The sequence below is a fragment of the Notamacropus eugenii genome, chromosome 1 (assembly GCF_028372415.1).
Source record: "Notamacropus eugenii isolate mMacEug1 chromosome 1, mMacEug1.pri_v2, whole genome shotgun sequence".
NCBI lineage: Eukaryota > Metazoa > Chordata > Mammalia > Diprotodontia > Macropodidae > Notamacropus > Notamacropus eugenii.
Window position 1 is genome coordinate 38,099,239 of NC_092872.1, and position 14,460 is coordinate 38,113,698.

The window sequence follows — 14,460 nt, forward strand, 5'->3', positions numbered from 1 at the left end:
CAGCTGTGTGACCCAGTGCTCTATCTACTGGAGTGAAGAAGAACTGAGCTCAAATGTGATTTCAGACAATTAGTAGTGATGATCCTGGGCAAATGACCTGACTACTGCCAACCTCAGTTTTCTTTCCTATAAAATGGGAATAATAGTAGCACCTACCTCTCATCGTTGTTGTGCAGATCAAATAATATCTGTAAAGCATTAAATATGGTGTTTGGTATATGGTAGGTGTTTAATGAATACTTGTTTTCTTCCTCCCTCACTCTTTTTATTTTTGGAGGGGGGAGACGAAGCAATCAGGGTTAAGTGACTTGTCCAAGGTCACACAGCTGGTGTCAGCTATCCGAGGCCGGATTTGGACTCAGATTCTCCTGACTCCAGGGCTGGTGCTCTAATTCACTGCACCATCTAGCTGCCCCTCTCCCTCACTCTCTCCCTTCCTACCTTCATTCCTTCCTCCCTCCCTCCCTCTTTCCCCCTCCCTTTCTCCTTTCTTTTCCTTCATTCCTTTCTTTCTTCCTCCTCTCTCTCCTTTCCTCTTTCCTTCTTTCCTCCTTCCTTCCTTTTTCCCTCTTCCCTGTCTACCTTCTTTCCTTCCCTCTCTCTTTCCCTCCTCTGTCAATTTTAACTTTTGCTGTATATGAAAAAATAAAACTTGGCTACAAATTGATCAGTTAAAATTTTTAATTGCTCTTAGTATTGGAAGGTACTGGCCTGTAATTATTAATTGATCATAGGTGATCCTGTATCTGGATGCTCTAGCGATGATTATGTATCAGATGGCAACATTTATTAAACATCTCTATGCAGAGTACTATACCATTAGATAATCTGGAAGGACAATAAAACAGGTCAAATGGTGATTCAGATTCAATGGATTTTTTTTAAGGAGATGTTGCTTACACATAAAGGAATTTTTGTAACATGGTAGGATTTTGTTAGTGTACCAGGAGAGTTCATTTTAAAAAATGGTGACCTTGGCACTTTGTAAAGTTGTCCCAGGTGAGCACTTAACCCATCCCTGCACCTCAAACATTAAATCTGGTCATAATAAACCTCTCCTTACTTAGGAACAAATCTTCCTCTGCAGGTGATACTGTAATGAGAACGTCTGTCTCCCTCTCTGTGATTCTATCTCCCTAACTATCTATGACTGCCTATCAGTCTATCCCTGTAGCTCCCTATCAGTCTATCCCTGTAGCTCCTGTCTGTATCTATGAGATAATATTTGTAATGTACTTCCCAAACATGAAAGCCCTAGCTGCTAGTATGATTGTTGTAAGACTCTAGGGGGCCTGAATAGGGGTGGGAGGTAGGGGAGGAATATAGGGGGGTACTTTTGGGTTATTGGTCACTTAGGGAAAACTGACATGCTGGATATTCTGTGACCATTTTGCTTCCCATTGCAGATGATGGGAGGCAGAGGTCTTAAACACGCCACAGAAATCGCAATACTAAATGCTAACTATATGGCCAAGCGACTGGAAAAGCATTATAAAGTCCTTTTTAGAGGTGCAAGAGGTAAGTGTCAGTCACACCAGATGCGTTGTGATCTGCCCTGCCCTGCCCTGCCCCAGAGATATTGGGTTGTAGGATGTGATAATGGGGTCAGCCAATGGGAAGGAAGGTGCCCACCTTTATTTATCAGCACAGTTCTGATGTGCAGCAGATATTTGTGGAAATCATCCTGAGTGACCCGAAGGAGTTCATGAAGCTTCAGGCTAACAGGTAGGTGTGTTAGAGATGATTTGGTCCAATCCCTTCATTTTACAAATGAGGAAATGGAGGCCCAGAGTGGTAATGTAGGTAGTAAGTTGTAGAACTGGAATTCATGGCTCTGGTGCTGGGCTCTGAATATAGGAGGAGGGTGAAGATTTTGAATGGAAGGGATCTAACATTTTATAAATGAGGAAACTGAAGGTTAGAGAGGGTAGACAGAAAGGTAGGTAGGTAGATAAATAGGTACGTTGGTTAGGTAGAGCATTTAAGGAATAGCTAAGAGGTATATTAGAGTGCCTGGCCTGAAGCAGGGAGGTCTGAGTTCAAATCCAGCCTCAGTTACTAGCTGCGTATTCCTCAGCAAGTCACTTAACCCTGTTCCCCTCAGGCTCCTCATCTGTAAAGCAGAGATGACAACACCACCTACCTCCTAGGGTTGTAAGGATCAAGTGAAATAATTGTAAACCATGAGCACAGTGCTTGGTCCACAATAAGCAGCATCTAAGTTATTATTGATTAACTGCTGGCTATGTGCCAAGCACGATGATAAATACTGAGAACACAAATTCACGCAGCTCACCTGGAGCTGACGTTCTAAGAGTGGAAGACAGTGCCCAAAAGAGGAGCTGGAAAGAATGTGAAGTAGCGTAAAGAGCAGAGCCAAGGGACTGTACTGCCGGCACCTCATGAAATGGTGCTCTGGGCTGGGACCCATCACTCAGGGGAGCAGGCCCAGGGGCAGAGGCATATCTAGGGTGGGAAGGAAGGTCAGGTGGCTTTGCTGAGTGTCACAAAGCTAGCTTATGACTGAGGCAGGATTTCAGTCTAGATATTCCAAATTCCAGGTCCAGGGCTTGAACCACCTGGTTCTCTGAGTCCAAATCCCATGTGCTTCCACTACTCTGTACTGTCTCCCTCTCTCATTAATGGCACAACCAGATCCTTGAGTAAGAAAGATTAATGAAACAGAGGCATGAAGGATGGATTGGAGAGGTTGGCAAAGAGAAATGAGACCTATCAGGAGGCGATTGAATAGACCAAGTAGGTGGTAATTAGGGTGGTGTCAGTGGCAGCTGAGAAAAGGGAACAGATGTGAGAGATGCTACAGGGGAAGACTCAGTAAGACCTGGAGACTCAGGGAGGGAGGGGGAAAGCTAAAACCATGCTGAGGCTTTCACACTGAGGTTTTTAACCCGGGAGACTGCAGGGTTTCTCTGCTTCACAGTCAGTGCAAAAGATGAGCTCAGCTCAGAGTCTGAAATATTGCTGGAACATAACTGTAGGTAGCTGAGGTCGCAGGGGTGGTGCTCAGGGCTGTAGACAGATTTGGGTATCCCCTGTATAGACACTGAAGCCAGGAATGAATGAAAAAGCATTTATTAAACCCTTATAATGTGCCAGCCCCTTTGCTAAGTTTTGGGCATACAAATCCACAAAAAAGGAAAGACCTCTGCTTTTAAGGAAATTACATTCTAATGGGGGAGATAACACCCAAAGGGGAAGTGGTGGCCAAGGAGGGGCACTTTGTTCTAGAAAGTGAAACCCTTGATGAGGAGGCAATAGGGGTGTAGATAGACACATTCCATCCAGGAGCAATGGCAAGGTTGACTTGAGGTTGGGTTGTGTTTCTAGAACTGGGGGTCAGAGAAGAGAGGGAGGGAAAGAAGGAAGGGTATTGAGGCAGTGCTCTGAGGTTATGGAGATAAGGAATGGGGAGCGAAGTGAAGCATGTCTGGGGCTTTTTCTGAAATAATGGTCCAGGAGAGGGTCACCATGGGGGTAGTGAGGTCACTGGGGAGAGAGATCAGAGGACCAGCAGTAGAATCTGAGGGAACACCCAGTACTTAAGAGTCAGGAAGAGAATGAGGAGCCAGGAAAAGAGACACACCAGGAACAGGGAGAGTGGTCAGGGGAGAACTAGGAGACACATCTCCCGGAAGCCAGATGGAGGGAAAGTATCCCCTAGGAGAGGGTTGTTAATAGTGTCAAGTACTTCAGGAAGGAGTGAGTTAAGGCCACTGGAATTTGGAGAGTTCCATTTCCGCTGGACTAGAAAGTTGGCAAAATATTTTTCTCAGAACTATCTGTTTTTAAAGACTCAAACTCAGATAAGGTAAGATGACTTGCCCACAGTCATACAACTAGGAATACAAGTTTGTGTTAAGGACTAGGATATAAAGGCATAAATGAAATAGTGCCTGCCTTCAAGTAGCTTATAGTCTGTGGGAGTGGGGAATGGAACACCATGTACACAGATGAGTAAATTTTGAAAGATACAAAGTCATTTCAGGGGGTGGAGGGAGGGGAGGGGAGGCACTCTCCAGTGTAGGATGTGGCATCTGAGCCTTTAAGGAAGTTAGGGATTCTAATCAATGAATTGATCAACAAGCATTTATTAAACTACTGTGTGCCAAGCAATGTACCAGGCTCTGAAAATGCAGAGACAAAAATGAATATTACTTCAGCAGCTGTGTAGAGGACAGATTGAAGCAGGGAGAGATTAGTCGGGAAGACCAGTGAGGAGGCTTTTATAACTCTTGAGGTGTGAGTGGCCTGGAGTGGGACAGGACTCAGACAAGGTCTCTTGTCGTCAAGTCCTGTTCCCTTCCCATCTTTCCATGGCAGCTCTCATCATTGGTCATCTTTTATTGGATAGCTTCAGTGAATGATGGGGCTAGAAGGGGATGTAAGAGGGGATTGAGAAGAGAGTAGATAGAGGAGAAAACAGAAACATCACATATTTTATCTGTCAAGATGTTTGACAGGGAAAAAAATAGAGAGGAGAGGTGGTAGGTAGATGAGATAGAAAGGTTAAGAGAAGGTGGTTTGCTTTCCTGTCTGTTGAACAGACCAAAGCTTATTCATGGGCAGATGGAAAGGAATTATTGGATAGGACAGAGACTGGAAAAGATTCATGAAAAAACAGGATGATTGCTGGTACAGGGACTTGGAAGAATTGGGCAGCAGTGGGGTCAGGAGCACAGGGGAAGGGGTTAGACTTAGGGAGAAGAAAAGGATGCCCAGGAATCTTTTGTTTCTCTGGATCCTCTAGTGAGGCTGAGAAGTTTTGAGGTATGGAAGAGGGAAATTGAGGGAACTCAAAGGGAACGCGGAAGATGGCTTCAGCAGGAGGCAAAATAACCTGTTGTAATAATTGTGCAAAGTGCAGTTGTGGCTGGAGACTTGAGCAGAGAGGGAAATGTCAGGGCAAGGGAGGAAGGCATTCCTATGGGAAACACCAGGGCAAATCAACCATTTGATCAACAACTATTTGTTTGATTGAGTTACTTCTCCCCCTGGGCTTGCAGGGCACGGAAGGGGTGAGTTGGCATCACTTGACGCCAGCGTACAATAATTAATAGCATTTTAAACGTGGAGCAGAGATGGCTTAGTGACTCCAGCTTTCATCGCTCAGCCCTAATGTTCAAGAAACTAAAAATCTCTCCTGCTTGGTCATTAGTAAGCTTATTAATAAAATCATTTAAGCCTCCACAGTTCAGAACGTGAGAAAAATCCAAATGCAAGGTTACCTCCTGAGGGGTAAAAAGTTCCTAATATTCGTTTTGGGCAAATGTTTTATCAAAAATTCTGAAATACATAGTAAGATGTTGGTTACATAAAGGTCTTAGTTTTTGTTAGGAACTGGCTAGCTTTCTTAATTTTAATCACATTTACTTGCTATAAAGAAGATTATCCTTCATTGTGGATAGCTATGCAGCAGTTAATAATATTTTAATGAAATCCCGGCTGGGCTTTTGTAAACTGACATGGCTCTGTTTGGAATTGTCTCTCAGGTGTGCCGCTGTTCCAGTCCATCAGTCAGCCGATAAGCATACAGTAAATGCTTTTTGGTTGTTCAGTTGTTGTCAGTCGTCTGACTACTTGTGACCCCATTGGGGTTTTCTTGGCAAAGATAATGGTTTTGATGGGACCCTAATGGAGCTGCCCTCAACCCCAATATTCTAACTTCATTACAGGCCCCCTGTACTTACCTACACCCTTCCCCCCTCCATGTCCTAACCTCTTCATAGGCCTCACTGCTCACGAGAACAACAGGTGTGTCCCTGAATTGTTAGTTCCCACAGAAACAGCAGGTGTCCATGGACACACCTGCTGTTTCTGTGGGAACTCAGCCGCTGCCTCTGCCTAGCTATTGCCCCCAGACCCAAGCTCACGTATTTGAACAGGTGTGTTCTTGTATTCAATCACATCTTCCATCTAGCCCAAGACAGGACCACAATATCTATCTATCCATCTTGACCAGACAGGACCACCATAGCTAGCCAATTGGGAGACAGTATGACCAGAATGTTTAACCACCGAGCCACAGATGGGACCCCTCCTCCATGACCTAATCCTATAACAAACTCCTCCCACCTTTTTAATATTAATCATATTCCTATATTCTATGTAAATTTCCGTTATGTAATTACATCTTTGTGCTTTAAAAAATCCATCTTGCTCTCTCTGAAGTTTCTTGTTCCTCTTGGAACTTAGCCCACTATATGAGAGGCAGCAATTTCAGTAAATGCCTCTACATGGATTAGAGGTGGTCTGACTCTGAATTCCTTGAGACGGTGCTACCCCAATGCATCATGAAACCCCAACAGTTTTTGGTGCCCCAGAGTTTAAACCTCAGTAGTTTGCCATTTCCTTCTCCAGCTCATTTTATAGATGAGGAAGCTGAGGAAAACAGGGTTAAGTGACTTTCCCAGGGTAACATAGCTACTAAGTGTCTGAGGCTAGATTTGAACTCATGATGAATCTTCCTGACTGCAGGCCTAGAGCTCTATCCACTGAGACACCTAGCTGCCCTTATTAAGTACTAATTACGTACCTTTGGCCAGGTGAATCAGTTTTCCTCCTGTCAGGGAGTACAGGTCTGCCAGGATTTCAGTAAGATGTGGGAGGAGGAACAGAAGTAGTGTTTTATAGAAATAGTGTTTGAAAGGGGAGGCAGCTGGATACATCAAGTACAAGGAGGAATGTTCAAAACTTCTTATGGGCATCTATAAAGCAAACAGTTTTTAAAGAACAAACACAGCTTTCTGTGAATCCTAGCTATCTCTTCCGTCTGTGTTTCCAGTTGGTGAGATGAGGATGAGTTTTGTTTATGCTTCACTGTTGTATGCATTATTGAATTTCTTAATTTGTGCCCATCCTGACAAAAATAGCCTCTGGTCTGGACAGAAATCAAGGAAAGACGAGAAGCCAGACCCCAATTCCCAAAACCTGACGCTCTGATGTTTTCCTTGGGCAGGCCAAACTCAGTGGATTGAAAATTCCTGTTCCTTAAATGGTATTTTTACCTTTCTCCCATGATAGACAGGAGGCTGAGAGCAAGTCACTCACTGTAGATCAGCGTTCTTAACCCTTTTGTGTCCTGGACCCCTTGGGCAACCTGAAGAAGTCTATGGATCCCTTCTTGGTGTACTTTTATATGGATAAAGTAAAACACAAAGAATTATAAAGGAAACCAAGAAATAACTATCAGAAATGTTAGTTTTAAGTTCTTTTTTAAACAGCTCTTCAGAGAAGGATCAGGATTAGGTCCTTGGCCCCTGAAATCCAAAGGATTTCCCAGGGTCACACAACTAAGTGTCTGAGGCCAGATCTGAACTCGTGAAGATGAATCTTCCTGACTTCAGGCCTGGTGCTTTATCCACTGCACCACCTAGCTGCTCTTATTAAATCAGTTTTACTCCTGTCAGGGAATACCTGTCCTCTAAAGCCCTATTAAGAGCTCACAGGACCAAGTAACTGATCTGGGAGTAAGGAGTCCTATTTCACTAGAGGACCACACGTTCATGGGAACATAGGACTTTGAGCTGAAAGAAATCTTAACAGATCATCCTATCAAACCCTGACATTTTGCTGATGGGGAAACTGAAGCCCAGAGAAGTAAAATTACTTGCTTGTCACATGGCAAGAATTCCAGCCTAGGTCCTCCAACTCAAAACCAGTGTTCTTTTCACTAAAGCATGTTGTGGGGGATTTTTTATTTGGTGTCTGCTGTGTGGGCGTTTTTCCCCTGTGGTAAGGGGAAGGCCCTCTGGGTTTTAGTCCTTAGAAGATGATCATGGTAAGGAGACCTAGTTTGGAGTTTACCTAATTGATTTTTGCCTTTTTGATCTTTTCTCCAGTGCTTAGCACAGTGGCCAGCATTTAGGAGATACTTAATGCCTATTGACTGACTGCCTCCATATGTGTTCTCATAAGTTCTTGCTTTTAACTTAGAGAAGGAACCTTTGACCGTCACCTCAGGTCATGACTTCCTAAGATGATTCTGACTGAACAACATCCCAGTTCAAATGAACCCCCCCTCCCCACCCCAGTCCATATAACTCGACAGACCAGACCACATGTCAGAGAGTAATACCAATCTTTTTCTTCTTATCGTTTCTATGTCCGTGGCATCTTTTACATCCACCCCCAGCTCTCCATTGCAACAGCCTGTATATTGGTCTGACCCACACTCCCCATCTATCCTCCCTGTGATTGCCAAAATGATTTTCCCAAAGCCCAAGTCTGCCATGTCACTCCTCTGTTAGTAAACTCCAGTGGTTCCTTATTACCTCTAGAATCAAATATAATTTAATTCAACACAAGGCCCTTTTGGTGGCCTGTGGCTGGTTTCTCAGGAGTGGGAAGAATGATGGGATAGTTCAGATTCCTGGATGCCAAACATTCCCTCTTCCCATAATATCCTGAGGTATTATAGGAGGGTTCCCTTACTCTCTCCCCGCAGCTGTTTGTGCCTTGCATCTTAAATACCCCTTGTATCTACCTTGGATATACCTCTATTTCTACATGTCTTCCCTTGGCTAGGCTAGAAGTCTCTGCAGCAGGGGTGGGGAAGCTGTGGCCTTGAGTTTACATATGGCCCCGTAGGTCCTCAAGTGCAGCCCTTTGACTGAGTCCAAACTTAACAGAACAAATCCCCTTCATAAAAGAATTTGTTCTGTAAAACTCAGACTCGGTCAAAAGGCCACACCCAGAGATCTAGAAGAAGGCCACATGTGTCCTCAAGGCCACAGGTTTCACACACACCCCCCCCTCCCCCCAACCCCTCCCTGCACCTTGCCAGGAGGGAAGGAGCTAGCAACCAGTGCAGTGCTTAGGAGCACTTTTGAACTTAAGAATATGGGAGGTGCTTAATAAATGTTGATTATTCGCATAGTACCTTAATATTTGCAAAACCCTTTACAAATAGTTTGTCATCACTAGGTATCGTTCAGTCATTTTAGTTGTATCTGACTCTTCATGATCCCATGTGGGGTTTTCTTGGCAAAGATACTGGAATGGTTTGCCATTTCCTTCTCCAGCTCATTTACAGATGAGGAAACTGAGGCAAACAGGGTTAAGTGACTTTCCCTGGGTCACATGACTAATAAGTGTCTGAGACCAGATTTGTACTCAGGAATCTGAGTCTTCCTGACCCCAGGCTTGGTACTCTATCCACTGCACCACCCAGCTGCCCAACAACCCTAGGAGGTAGGTACTACTATCATTCCCATTTTACAAATGGGGAAACTGAGGCTGAGGAAAGTTCAGCAACCTGCCCAGGCTCACAGAATCAGTAAGTATCTGATGCAGGCTTTGAACTTAGGTGTTTCCAGCTCCCAGTCCCCCCTGCACTATCCACTTGCTGCCTCAATTATTATTAATTAAAAAAAAAGAATTCTCTATTCAGGGAGCCCCAAGACACCACCCAATTTTTATTTGCCTTTCTTTTCATAGTATATGTAGTAAGGAGAGATGGAAGCTTTCTTTCTGTAGTGACTGGCATGTGAAGACTTGAGAATGTGGGTTTCTGGAAGTTACATCTGAGTCTCATTTGGGAGATTCCACTCTTTGGAATGCTTTCCAGAGTCCTTGGCTCTGGTGCTGGGCTCCGAATACAGGAGGAGGATGAAGGTGAACAAACCTGGGTTGGGTTCAGCTAAATACGGACTTTGCTTAGAAGGCTCGGTCCTCGGCCAGCCTGCTGGGACAAGCCCTCGTGCCTTCCCTCAGCACTGAAGAGAGGGCAAGTTTATCAGGTCAGGGGATACAGACTTATTGCTCAGGGCACAGGGCTGGAGAAGGAGCAAACACGGAGGCTGGTTTCCCGGGTTGGGGAGAATGATGGGAAGGTTCACATTCCTGGACATTGAACATGCCGTGGAAATCCTGAGTGTTTAACTGAATTGTTTATTTTTTTTCCTCTTTGTATATTTCTCTTTTCCCCTCCTACTCCTTACCACCTTTTTGTATTAGATTATTTTAGGACTGCTCAAAGATTAGTTTGGGTTGTGGTTTCACAAGATGATAGCCTGATTTAGCAACTTTTAAAACAATCAGTTGTAGTTTATAGTTTTTCTAAGTGCTTGAAAATAAGCTGTTGTATTATTGTAGGATCCTTCCTGCAGACCTGTTGAATAATGGGCACTGTCTCCTTCTTCATTTCATCAGACTCACATTGATAGGATCATAGATCTAAGGATGGAAGAGATATTAGAGGCCTTCTAGCCAAATCTTCTCATTTTACATATGAGGAAACTGAGGATGGGAGAAGGGAGTAACTTGGATTAAATGGTAGAGCTGAGAATTGAACCCAAAGCTACTTTCTCTTTCTTACTACTACATTCCAGAAGAAGTACTTCTTCAGATCAGTATTTTCAAGAATTTTCTGATGGCTGGAGGTCAAAGTCTGAGGCAAACAGGCTCACACGACTAGTAAGTGCCTGAGGCTCCTAGCCTCCCATAAGAATGGAGAAGCCTTGTCTGTCCTGCTTTATCAGTGAGTAAAGTCAAAGATCGGCAATGCCAGCTAACAAGGATACACATGCTAGTCTCAGGGACATTTGCCTGGGAAGTTCTATCAGTTTTGTCAAGCCACTTTTTGTGAGCCTTTAAAAATTTATTTTTTATTTTTAAAATTGCTGTACTTGTACCTAAATATCTTACATCTAAATACAGTAATACCAGCCTACTACCCCTTAGCTTTGAATCTGTATTTGTTTTTCCCTGAAGGGTGATAGGTGTGTGTTTGATCAGTCTGTACGGAAACCAGGAGCTCCCAGCCCTGTGTTAATGATGCAGTCAGTGGCCATGAACTTGACAAAGCTAATTAACCTTCATCAGGACAGAATTGTGGGTTTGGCTTCATCATCAACACCGTTTTCTGCTTCGTTGTTTCCCAGAAGAGCAGCCAGGTGACATAGAGGGTGGAGCACTGGGCCTAGAGGAAGACCTGACTTACTAGCCATGTGACCATGGGCAAGTCCCTTAATCTCTGTTTCAGTTTCCCTAACTATAAAATGGGGATAATAATAGCACCTGTCTCCCAGAATTATTGTGAAGATGAATAAGATAATATTTGTAAAGAGCTTAGCATGATGCTTAGCACAGTGTAGGTACTTTAACAAAGCTTGTTCCCTTTATTTTCCCAACCCATAGCATGTAGTTAGGATGTATCCTCTGGGAATAGTGTGGTATACAAGAAAAAGTAACTAGATTTGGAGTTAGGAGACATGGGTTCAAACCCTGACACCTCTCTTTATAATCTGTGTGACCGTGGGAAGTCACTTTTGAGGAGATTGGGTCTTGTAGAGATTGAGACATGACCAGGTCAATATTAAGGAAAAATCATTAGAAGCAGTATAAAGGATGGATCAATGGAAAGATGAACTGTTAAGAAAGCACTGCAATAATTAAGCTCTCCCTGATTTTGAAGTCAGAGCATTTGGCTATCAATTCTGTGTGACTTTGGGTAATTCACTTCCCTTTTCTCATCCTAAATTTCTTTTCATAAATAAAAGTGTTGGACTAGGTGATGCTCTAGCTCTCTTCTAGCTCCAAATTCTATGCATCTATGACTACTGAATTTTGGTGGCTTTGGATGTGAACTCATTTCCAAGTTGGTAAGACTCAAACCCTGAACTCAAAAGTGCCTTTGAGGAATCCTATAAGTAAGTGATTTGTATAGGTGAGAACCTATGTAACAGACGATCATCTGTAGGCAGCATGTTTTGTCTGGGAGTGCTTGGAGCAAACAGCCTCTTAGAAGCAGAAACTCTTTACAGTTGGTATTGGGTTTCTGCTTTCATCAGTTCAGATAAGGCTGTTTCTGCTTTCTATATTGTTGATGATGATTTCCTCAAGGAAACATGGTTTCTCCCTCATTCTTTCTTGATACCATTTTATTCTAATGCTTTATTTTTATTGATTATACTCAGTTTATCCTCATAGACATTTTATTTGTTCATAGTGGTTTTTATGTTGTCTCTCTCATTAAACTCTGAGCTCTTTGACAGCAAGGATTGTCCTTTGCCCTTTTTGTATCCCTGGGGCTTAGCACTGTGCTTGGAGGATAGTAGATGCTGAATGAGTGCTTGTTGACTGAATAGCTTAAAACTCAATTGATAAAGTTCTATTTTTAAAAAGAATGTTTGCTGTGTCAAGTCAAGGCCACTGATGGTTCATGTTCATAAAACAATTTTGGGATGACCAGTGTTTCTCAACAGGCTACGTGGCTCATGAGTTTATTTTGGACACAAGACCCTTCAAAAAATCTGCCAATATTGAAGCTGTGGATGTTGCCAAGAGACTTCAGGATTATGGTGAGTAACTCTCCAACATGGATATTGCAACTCTTTCACATTATCTTCCATTTTTTCATTCTTTTGGTTTTGTTTTGTGATTTCTTGGTTTCTCACAAAGTCATTGGCCTCCATCTGTTCCATTCTAATTTTGAAAGAACTATTTTCTTCAGTGAGCTTTTGAACCTCCTTTTCCATTTGGCTAATTCTGCTTTTGAAAGCATTCTTCTTCTCATTGGCTTTTTGACCCTCTTTTGCCAGTTGAGTTAGCCTATTTTTCAAGGTGTTATTTTCTTCAGCATTTTTTTGGGTCTCCTTTAGCAAAGTGTTGACCTGCTTTTCATGCTTTTCTTTCATCTCTCTCACTTCTCTTCCCAGTTTTTCCTCCACCTCTCTTATTGATTTTCAAAATCCTTTTTGAGCTCTTCCATGTCCTGAGCCTATTGAGTGGGCTGGGATACAGAAGCCTTGACTTCTGTGTCTTTCCCTGATGGTAAGCATTGTTCTTCCTCATTAGAAAGAAAGGGAGGAATTATCTGTTCACCAAGAAAGTAACTTTCTGTAGTCTTGTTTTTTTTCCCTTTTCTGGGCATTTTCCCAACCAGTGACTTGACTTCTTAGTTTTCTTTCTACCCCCACCTCGCCTCCAGATCTGCCCAGCCAGGGCTTGGGGTCTGAGATTCAAATGCTGCTTCCCAGCCTCAGGGCTTTCAGCAGGGGCAGGGCTGCTATTCAGTGTGAGATAAAGTCCAGGTGCTCAGGTTGGGGCAGGGCCGCCTCAGGGGGCTCAGTTCCCTCAGGGGGTTTATGAGGAGACCTTCAACAACGAATCCAGGCTCCTGCCTGCTTGGGGAGCCCCTGTCCGCCGCCTCCCTCCCCCCCACCACCACTGCCTCCCCGAGGGGGCCTGAGTTATGGGGACACCCCACTCCCCTCTTGATCAGCCAAAGAGACCCTCTCACCGACCTTCAGCACCTGTGGATGGAGGGACCTGCATGGCACTGGAGATTCTGTCCCTGAAGCCTGCTGGGATCTGCTCCTCTTGGTGCTGCGTGGCCAAGGCAGGGCTGGGCTCCGCTCTGGGTCCGGGGCGCGATGGACCTTTCGTGTCAAGTTTTCAGGTCTCTCTGGAACAGAAATCTCGTCTGCTCCATTGTTCTGTGGCTTCTGCTGCTCCCGAATTTGTTGGGAGTTCTTCTTTACAGATATTTTATGGGCTGTGGGTTCAGAGCTAGCATATGTGTGTCTTTCTATTCCACCATCTTGGCTCCTCCCCCTCTATTGCAACTCTTCAAATCTAGTTTTCATTATTTTGAGTGAGTATAAAGTTAGGTGTGATGTTTAATTTACTCCAGGCCAGAATCCATCCTAAGGCACCATTTTAGGTGTTTCATAGTGCTTTAAGGTTTATTCATTTGGTTGTCACAAGAACCTGGGGAAGTACATGCTGGTGTTATTCCCATTTTACAGATGGGGAAAGTCATGCTCCGAGAGGTTAAATGAGTTGTCTGATGTCACAGAGGTAGTAAGTATGTGAGGTGGGATTTGAACTCCTTTCCTTGAATCCAAATCCCATGGTTCTGCCACTCTATCATGTTCTTTTCCTAACAGTATTATCTCTAGTATAAACCAAAAAGGGCAGGCCAAGTGGGTAGCAAGGTACCATAATAGGTAGCAGGTTCATAAACAATTAACAAATATACATATGACTAATAGCCATTCCCCAATAGATAAGTGGTCAAAGGATTTGAACAAACATTTTTCAAAAGAAGAATTGCAGAAAATTCATAAGCATATGAAAGAATGCTCCAAATCATTAATTATAAGAGAAATACAAATCATAACAACCTTGAAATTTCTCTTCACGCTCTACAAATTGTCAGATGACAAAAAATATATTGAATAAGTTGTGGAATAATAGGCACACATACGTTGTTGGTGGAACTGTGAAATGGTACAAGCATTTTGGAAAGCAATTTGGAAATATGCAGATAAAATGGTTAAGATGTCCTTATCTTTTCAACCAGAGATTCTATTACTGGGCATATACTCCAAGGAAGTCATTGCTAAGAAGAAAATCCTTATATAAACCAACATTATTTACATTTTTTGGGATAGTAAAGACTTGGAAACAAAATAGATGCCCATTGATTGGATTAGG

General features: G+C 43.3%; 1 protein-coding gene across 2 annotated transcripts in view; it reads left to right on the top strand.

Moving 5' to 3' along the window:
* GLDC (glycine decarboxylase) overlaps positions 1-14,460 on the top strand; it is a 117,061-nt gene that overhangs the window by 94,527 nt on the left and 8,074 nt on the right. For both annotated transcript variants that reach the window (XM_072596917.1, XM_072596927.1), the window contains 2 exons: positions 1,407-1,518; positions 12,225-12,320. In XM_072596917.1, coding sequence (XP_072453018.1) covers positions 1,407-1,518; positions 12,225-12,320 — 208 coding nt within the window. The remainder of the gene's footprint in view (positions 1-1,406; positions 1,519-12,224; positions 12,321-14,460) is intronic.